A 9,483-nucleotide genomic window follows, 5' to 3' on the forward strand; every position below is an offset into this window, starting at 1 on the left:
ATATTCACGTGCATCCGAGGTCAAAAAACACTTTAACGTGCTCATAATTTAAACTGCAGCATTACCCCAACCCCCCATCCCCGTCCCCGTCCCCGTCCCCCCGTGTCTCAAACGTCCCAGTCTGTTGCGATCGGTCTACCGCCGTCACTGACCGGCCGACGAAGACCAGAGGCGGGGCTTTTTGTTACAAACCTATGTAGGTTCGTCCAGGAAGTGAATCTGGAATTACTAACGACTCGTTTCGGCTGTTCAGAATCGATTCCTTCGTTTGCGAGTCAATAACTCCGGTCGTCGAGATCCGTTCGTTTGATTTTGATTTTTGAAACTTTGCAGACTTTTTTACATTCACAAACAACTACATATATAACACGCTACACAAAAGGTAATATTTGAAAAACCATAATAGGTGCACTTTAAAGAAAGACATGGTCATATTTATCCGTTTATAGTTGTGGGACGCTGGCAAAACAAGCTTCTCTCAGTGTTGGTTTGTTTATGGCTTCCTACTTCCTGTATTTTATTTGGCCTAAATACAGCTGACCCTTTTCTACGTCCAATTCATTCCAGAGTGTTCTGACCCTCATGGCTTTTCATACCCACAGTCTCTCTGGCGTCACGAACAGCTCCGTTCTGTTGCTACAGCAACCCCTGTTCCCTCCTAGTCTCCCCCTGTTTTTTCCCCTTACAATGGTACATCCAGCATCCTGCAGCACAATGGTCGCAAGAGGACATCGGACCGTGTGATTCAGCATCGCCTTTCTCAGCTCCCTCACTCTTCTTTTTTTGTTCTTTAACCTTTGTTTTTTTTTCTTCTTCTTTCATCAGTCTCTCCATTTTCTCCACATCATCGTGGTGTTGATCCATGTAACCCAATCGGGATGTTGTGAATAAGAGTGTGTGTGTGTGTGTGTGTGAGTGAGAGAGAGAGAAAGAGAGAGAGCGAGAAAGAGAGAGAAAGAGAGAGAGGACCGGGATCAGCTGGCGCGGAATGGTAGGTCGATATGATGCTGATGTTGATGCTGATGCTGGGGATAAAGGGTGGGGTGGTGCTGCTGCTTCTGCTTCTCTGTAGATGCTGATTGAAGGTTAAACATGTTTCCTGCACCTTCTAGTACCTTTAATTCCTTTAAAGCCTGAGCATGATTAGAATAAACCAGTGTGTCGTGTAACAGTATATCGTATCGTTTTTGCGTCATCGCGATATTATAATGGTATATAAGGTATAATAATGTATTGCAAAATATAGGCAACTTAAACGTGTTACTGTGTGATTAACCTGACCTGATCTGAAGATGCTGCATGTGTTTGGAAGAAACATAGCCTATCGTTCCGAGTTGCAAATACAAATGCAAAATTGTAAAAAAAAATGTTAAAAATCACATACGGTAATTGGCTTAAAATCATCTGGATTATGGAAATTGTAATATATATACCTTAATATACCTTAGGATGTCATATTACATTATATTATTCCTTCTCCGTGGTTCTACTGCATCCGGTGTTTTCCCTGCACCATGAGTGTGTTGTTTTTTTTCCCTCTCTCTCTCTCTCTCTCTCTCTCTCTCTCTCTCTCTCTCTCTCTGCATCCGTCGTGTTCATTTGGCCTAAACACTGCACGAGAGGTCAAGCGCTCAGAGGGTGCCAAAATGAAAGATGACAGAGATGTGTTAAGCGGTTGACCTTTCCAAAAATGTTCTAACAGCCGTCTGTTTGGATTAGGTTTGGGGATAATACTAAAGATTACACTGAAGGTTGTTCTCAACGTGACTTATTATGAAATCCTGTGCATTTTCCTGAGAGACGCACCGAACTGAGGCTGTTTATCTTCTCTGGATTTGTTGCGGTGCGACCGATTGCTGTCTTTTTTCCATCCTCTACCATCTTGGAAGACCTAGAACGAGCATTGTTTTTTTTTATTTACCACACAACCCAATGTGCTATGTTAATAACATTAATGATTAAACTGATCTCCTTGTGTTCTAGTATTATGCTAAATTTGGATTTAACACATATCGGGCTGTAGTCAGCATCGGCGACTAAAAAGTTACGTTGATATTTTTATTGGGGGAAGTTCGTGTATTCAGAGTCTGGTTACACAGTTATCTAAGTCAATTTCAACATGATAAAAAATCACCTGCTCATAATGAATGCCTTTTTCGTGCCAGTTTTTCGTGTTTGAATAGAAACATCAGACACGGGGTTTTACAACAGCACCTAGATCACCACCTTTAAAACGCAATCCCTTGCCTTTAAACGTCGTAAAAATTCGGGGGATAGAAAATATGGACTGCGTATTTTCTCGCTGTCAAATGTAATACGAAGTAACACAATGAGAATGAACGAGAAGTTGCCGAGTAGTGAAATAAATCTAATAGCGGTCCCTCCAGGATGCAAAATCAAGCAAAATCAAGGAGCTTTGATTTGGGCCAAGGACCACAGATTTGGGCCAAGACCCGTCATGTGACGTCATCACAACGCCAAAGCATTCTGTCAAAGATAAACATGAATACCGCTTACAGGTCTCACTTACCAGCAAACGTTACTGTGAAAATTTCGTGCAGTTGCAGTTTTGTCAATTCGAGTAGTTTTCCGCAAAAAAAACTCGCAAAATTTTTTTGGGAAAAAAAGCCACAGCAAAATCAAGCGCAATAAAGCCTCAGCGAAATCCGGTACGGACTGTAATAGGAGTCTAGTATTTTGTCTATATGTTGATAGTCCTAAATTTGATTTCATTTAACAAAATGGCTTCCACACATTATTCATTAGCTTATAAAATCCAGCGCATCCTATTATTATTGTTATTCTTTTTCTCTTATACCATGCTCTAACATTTAATGGTATGCACAACTTAACGTAACCAAGAGATACTAAATCTAGGACAGGAATCTACAATCCTGCGTAACCAAGACACGTTTTCGGCAAATCCCTCACAGCTGTCTAATTAGCACTCAAGTCTATAGTTAAATCTGGGGTCTGAATTTCTGCATTAAATCCTCACTATGCACTTGGAATATGGCCCATCATTACTGATCTGTATTCACACATGTGCGACAGCTACTCAAAGCTGAACATTTCTAATGTCAGATTTAGAAGTTTGATGAGATTTAATTTTATTATTTGTGCCTACTTACAAATTTTCTGTTAGGCTTCTGTGTGTGTTTAAGTGAAAATGACTAAAATAGATAGATAGATAGATAGATAGATGGATGGATGGATGGACGGATAAATGAATCAGTGAATGGATACAGTCTTAAGAGGTACAGTGTCTTGAGAAGCCTTGTTTTCAAGATAGATGGATGGATGGATGAATGGATGGATGGATGGGGCGATGGCATTTGTAAATAAGCCTGTCTGACACCTGGAACACATTCATTCAATGGACTTTTTCAGTCAAACATGTCTCTCTTTCTCTCTCTCTTGCTCTCTCTCTCGTTAGCATTCCTTTATTGTCCGAGTGTGTGATGGCAGTCGGTGCGTAGGATGTCTCAGTATGAATTATTTAAAGGCCTAACCGGGGCTCCTTAATGCATGTGGCTCAAGCTTTTCCGCAAACACTCTTCCTCGTCAAATTGACCTCGCTCTCCAGGGACAGACGAGTTTTCTCAGCTGATCGCATAATGGACCTTCACTGCAAACTCCAAGAAAAAATTCCCCAATTTCCCTTTCGTAAAATCCCCCAAATTCGTAAGTTGACTAGTGTTAGCCACATTCTTTGACCAGGAAGTAGTGAAATGTGTTAAATTGGACTGCAGAGCATTATACTTTATATATGAAAGGATTTCAGTAATGAATGTGTGTTTATGTTTGTTGTGTGTTTTAGCAAATGCTTCACTGTGGGCATTCATAAAGGATATTTTTCCAGTTTACAGTTTTGAGCATTTAAGCACATCTTCTGCTATTTCAGGTGTGAATTGCTATTACTTCAGGTTTTTATATAATTTAGCAGTAGCTGGACAGTAGGATAAATCACATAATTAATGTTAACAAAACATCTCATTTGCTGTTAAAGGTGTATAAATAGGACAATATATCAGTGTAGAGTTAGTGAGATAAAAGAAAAGTATACAGTATACAGTATACTATGCTATACAGTATACTATACTATACTATACTATGCAAGTTCAAATTTTACGGATATCATAACACGGTAAACAATGTGATACGTAAGGACTACGACTATAAAGCACGTCCCAGAGTATTTTTTGTTCCTTTTGTATTATCTCGTAGATGGTTCAGTTTTTCTCTTTACCCAATCTCTAAACATTTAACTGTGTGGTTTTGCACTCTCTCTTCCTCAAAATGGCAGAACCCATGTAAGTTTTTGCTAGCAGTTGATGCTAAGTTTCATTATTAGAGTGTAATTTTACTTGTACAAAAAGTCTTTTCTTATTGATTTAACAACATATCTGAGGAAAATGTTCGACTTCTCTACAGTTCTGTATCTTTTTCTTTCTGTCACATGCTGTTATATTGTCTGTAACAGCTTTAAGTATAGTCATATTAGCATTCTCACTAGCTAACATGCAAACCACCTAGCATGCCAGTTAGCTAGTTTGCTAACTAGGAAAATAAGGTAATACAGCCATTTTTTGCTGTCATTTACTAGCAGCTGGTAAGACTCAAGATTCAAAGTTTATACTTTTGTTTTAATAAACCTTTAAGGTGGAGGTGAGGGTTCAGTCAAGGGCACTTGATGAGGGGAAAGTCGTGTATTAAAACGCAGCCCAGATCAATGTCAGAATTGAGGTTATTTGTGGTTTATTAGTTAGTCATCTATTATCTATTCTGTGCTTAATTCGATATGGAAATATAGTGGAGGCTTGTTAGATGTTTGTCTCAAGACACACACACACACACACACACACACACACATACACACGCATTATCGTCGCTGAAGCCCGGGCTACTGTATATTATCTCCACAAAAACCCAATCCCTAATAGCTAGCTGGTTAGTTAACTGCTAATAATACCTGTATTTCTAAATAGCTAGCTGGCTAGTTAACTGCTAATAATACCTGTATTTCTAAATAGCTAGCTGGCTAGTTAACTGCTAATAATACCTGTATTTCTAAATAGCTAGCTGGCTAGTTAACTGCTAATAATACCTGTATTTCTAAATAGCTAGCTGGTTACTTAACTGCTAATAATACCCTTATTTACAAATAGCTAACTGGCTAGTTAACTGCTAATAATGCCCTTATTTACAAATAGCTAGCTGACTAGTTAACACTATTTGTCACAACTTTTTTTATTCTCTCTCTCTCTCTCTCTCTCTCTCTCTCTCTCTCTCTCTCTCTCAGCAGACAGAAACCCAAACACTTCCTGAAAAGATGTGATTACAACAGTATTATTTAAAGTGGAAAAAAAAATCATTACAACGTATCTGGACGTTATTACATGTCCAGCTAATAATGATGGTGTAAAATATTCATAAGGCGCACGAACAAGTGTCGTTTATCTGAACGGTTCTCTGTTTGAGGCCTCATGGTTCATTAATGTGCTGCAGCTCTACGTGGCAAAGCGGAACAATCTGGAAATTGAGAAACATTGCCGTCTCATGGGTCCGGGGTTCGATCTTGAGTTCAAGTTTCATATGTTCTTCTTGTGTCCGTTTGGGTTTCCTCTGGGTTCTCCGGTTTCCTTCAGAGAGAGAGAGAGAGAGAGAGAGAGAGAGAGAGAGTGGGAGGTTAGTCTGCTTTCAGAATAGCTTGGAGACTTGCATGTGTATGTGTGTGTGTGTGTGTGTGTGTTCACATGGTGTGATTTTGGTTGTGCAGATTAGAATAAGGGGAGACAGAGGGATGGAGAAAAGGATGAATGGAGACTGTAAGCGAGAGAAACTGAACAAGCAGCGTTGTGCAGAGATCAGGTAAAATGATTCATAGAATTGCAGCGTCAGCACTCTACTGTGTGTGTGTGTGTGTGTGTGTGTGTCCAATATCACATTATTTCTTTAAATCACTTAGCAACATATTTGGTTAATGATGCTTACCGATCATATCTGTGTGTGTGTGTGTGTGTGTGTGTGTGTGTGTGTGTGTATGTGTGTGTGTGCGCTCCAATTTAATTCACGCAGTGAAGAAAAAAGTCAAACGAAGATTCATACCTTGCTTGTGGGTGTGGCCTGGGCCTTGTGGGATTGTGTTCTCTAAAAATTCTCATTCTCTCTCTCTCTCTCTCGCTTGCTCTCTCTCTCTCTCTGTCTCTCTCTCTCTCTCTCTCTCTCTCTCTCTCTCTCACACACACACACACACACACACACACACACACACACACATTTAATTTCCGATGAGAAACAATTGTTTGGATTTGTCGCTGTGTCACCAGGATTAGTTTGGTGAATTTTTATTTATTTAAACTTTGACCCCAAATGTAATCAGACATGTCTGATGCATGAAGTTTGCTTTAGTTTTCTCCTGGAGCTACAATGCGAATGTAGCTAACAAGTAATTCAATTCTTTCTTAACCACATATCTTTTCCCGTTTTCCTTGCTGTAAAAAGTTATCAAGCTGTACAAATTAAATTGAAAGTAAAACTAGCTGGGTTACCTTATATGCTACTAACTATTCTTAATAGAAACCAACGTTTTTACTTTGTTGCTGAGCAACAAGCCACTCATGGTGGTATCATTATTAGAGATGATTATATTCGAATTCGAAATTTGAAACGACAGATTTCTTCACTTCACCTTTGTCGCTAAACTCTTGACCTTTACCCCGAGGTTAGCATCAGTTTGATTTAGCACGTAGCCCTTTTTTTTATAACGGAAAATGAGACAAAACCATAAGGGACATCAACGTTTTCCTTAGAGGTGTTTGTAAATCACATGGAAAAGATTGTGTACATACTGTAGAAACATTAGCATGAGCGGCTAAATCATAAACTGAACGCTGGCAGTTATACAACGGAACATTTTATTTTTGTCCTCCCGATGCTAATGATCTGTTGTGAGTCACCTTGTGTTTGTGTGATGAGGGAAGATCGTTCCAGCGGGATCGCCTGTCTAACCTTTACTGCGTCAAACTGTTTGTGTCTCAGTCACCATGTTGGAGTGTGTATTGTGTTGTGTCTGTGATAGATGTGTGTTTGTGAGAGAGAGAGAGAAAGAGAGAGAGAGTGAGAGACTGAGAGAGAGAGGTCACGGGGATAATCAGTCTCACTCGCCTGCAGACCATTGCTCAAACAGATCACATGTATGTGTAGCAAGTACAGAATAAAACACTCCATGTCGTGTTGTTACAGGGAAATAATCCACAACGTGGGTGTAAATCACAAGGTAAAGTTTCTCTACGAATACAAACTCTGTCCTCATCTCCATCATTCCTCTTACTTCTGGGTTTCTGGGCTTGTACAATGTTGTCACGCTATACTACTTAGCTTTAACAATATATTATCATAAAAGTGTGTTCAGAACTTAACTAGCTAAGTACTGTCTAGCTACCGTAAGCTAATCTAAATTGTTCACAATGTGCTTCTTGTTGAGTAATCCATTCATCCAGTGTCCATGTTATAATGTGTGTGTGTTTTTTTAAAGACTTGAACTTACAAATGTGTTTTTAATCGGACAATTCTGATAATACCGACCGGCGTTTGGATGGAACTTGGAGCGAATACAGTGCTAAATTGACATTTCCCACATTAAAACGAAGACCTTTTTAGTCAGCGTTATGTATCAGCTACGATTATAGGATGATGCTGGCTAACTTAGATAATATCACTGCTGAAGAAAATAGTTTTGGTTGTTATGGTAACATTTATGATGACAGCGTTGGCTGGTGGTAAACAGATCTGAGAGGAAATAACAGTGCAAATCGAGACACTGGCTGCTAGCGCTTTAGAAAATAAGGGTGTTATTAGCAGTTAACTAGCCAGCTAGCTATTTAGAAATAATATTAATATTAGCAGATAACTAGCCAGCTAGCTATTTAGAAATATGATTATTATTAGCAATTAACTAGCCAGCTAGCTATTTAGAAATAATATTAATATTAGCAGATAACTAGCCAGCTAGCTATTTAGAAATATGATTATTATTAGCAATTAACTAGCCAGCTAGCTATTTGGGATTGGGCTTTTGTGGAGATAATATACAGTAGCCTGAGCTTTAGTAACGTTGACAAAGTGTGTGTGTGTGTGTGTGTGTGTGTGTGTGTGTGTGTGTGTGTGTGTGTGTGTGTGTGTGTTTAATACAGAGGTGAGTGAAAAGTGCATTAGCATTCAGGAGCTCCTGTCTGAAGTACTGACAAAAGATAGAGAGGGAGAGCAGGGAGAAAGAGAGAGAGAGAGAGAGAGGTGGATGGTAAAATGAAGAATTATAGCCTCTTTACAGCATCATGGACCAAGCTGGTGTAAGAAACATTCTGAAAGAAAAAGACAGATGGAGAGAGCGAGAGACAGAGAGAGAGAGCCAGCCCAAGCTGATTATAATGCACCTATACGTCATGTTTTTTAGACTTGAAAGAGAGAGAGCGAGAGAGAGCTAGCATGACTCACTCCAGAAGAACACACACACACACACACACACACACACACACACACACACACACACACACACACATACAGTGAAAAGTGGAGCGATGCTGCAGTACACACTAAATCTACAGAGTGGAAATGAAGGGTCAGTTAAAATAGCCTGGGCCTTGTGGGATAGTGTTCTCTAAAAATTCTCATTCTCTCTCTCTCTCTCTCTCTCTCTCTCTCTCTCTCTCTCTCTCTCTCTCTCTCTCTCAATCTCTCTCTTTCTCTCTCTCAAGCTCTCTCTCTCTCTCTCTCTCTCTCTCTCTCTCAATCTCTCTCACACACTCTGTCTCAATCTCTCTCCCTCTCTCTCTGTGTGTGTGTGTCCAACCTCATTAAAGGAACACCCTACCATAACATTGTTTTAACATAATCTCTAAAGCCTGTTTACTCTTTACCTCCGATGGTTACAAAGTGCTCACGCTGGAGACTCCTTCTAGAAATGTTAAATAAACATATCAGAGGTTTATTTTAGTAAGTAAATGTGGAGCATCTGCCGTACAAGTCCCCGTGAATGAACTGTTACCATAGAAACGCGAACGTTTTAATATAGAACGAGTGTGTTGATGTAAACCTGTGATTTGCCTCATAGCCGGAACTACTGCCTGAGCTGCTCTTATAGAAAACCAGTCAACACCTTCTGACCTTATCTTAATAACAACGACAACAATAATATTAATAATAATAAGTGTTTAATATATCATACATTACTATATAACAAAAAATTTATAAATTCCGATACAGTAAAATGTATTTTCCCCCCTTTTGTGGTGCCTTTAGAGCCACATAGATTCTTCCATCTGAAAAAGTAGTCCCATCTTTAAACATGCACAGGTTTCTAGCTCAATTTATAACTTCTTTAGCTGAAGAATATTACAAAACATACATGTTTGACATAATTTTTTATTGACATGACACTCAACTGCACTGCACTCAGATGCCCACTATCAATGAGTACTACAT

General features: G+C 39.3%; 1 protein-coding gene across 9 annotated transcripts in view; it reads left to right on the plus strand.

Moving 5' to 3' along the window:
- Window positions 1-695: 695 nt before the first annotated feature.
- Window positions 696-9,483, plus strand: part of mapk10 (mitogen-activated protein kinase 10) — a 64,817-nt gene continuing 56,029 nt past the window's right edge. For all 9 annotated transcript variants that reach the window (XM_047161831.2, XM_047161835.2, XM_047161838.2 and 6 more), the window contains exon 1: window positions 696-991. In XM_047161831.2, coding sequence (XP_047017787.1) covers window positions 989-991 — 3 coding nt within the window. In that variant the 5' untranslated portion in view covers window positions 696-988. The remainder of the gene's footprint in view (window positions 992-9,483) is intronic.

Source organism: Ictalurus punctatus, chromosome 18 (genome assembly GCF_001660625.3).
Source record: "Ictalurus punctatus breed USDA103 chromosome 18, Coco_2.0, whole genome shotgun sequence".
Lineage (NCBI taxonomy): Eukaryota > Metazoa > Chordata > Actinopteri > Siluriformes > Ictaluridae > Ictalurus > Ictalurus punctatus.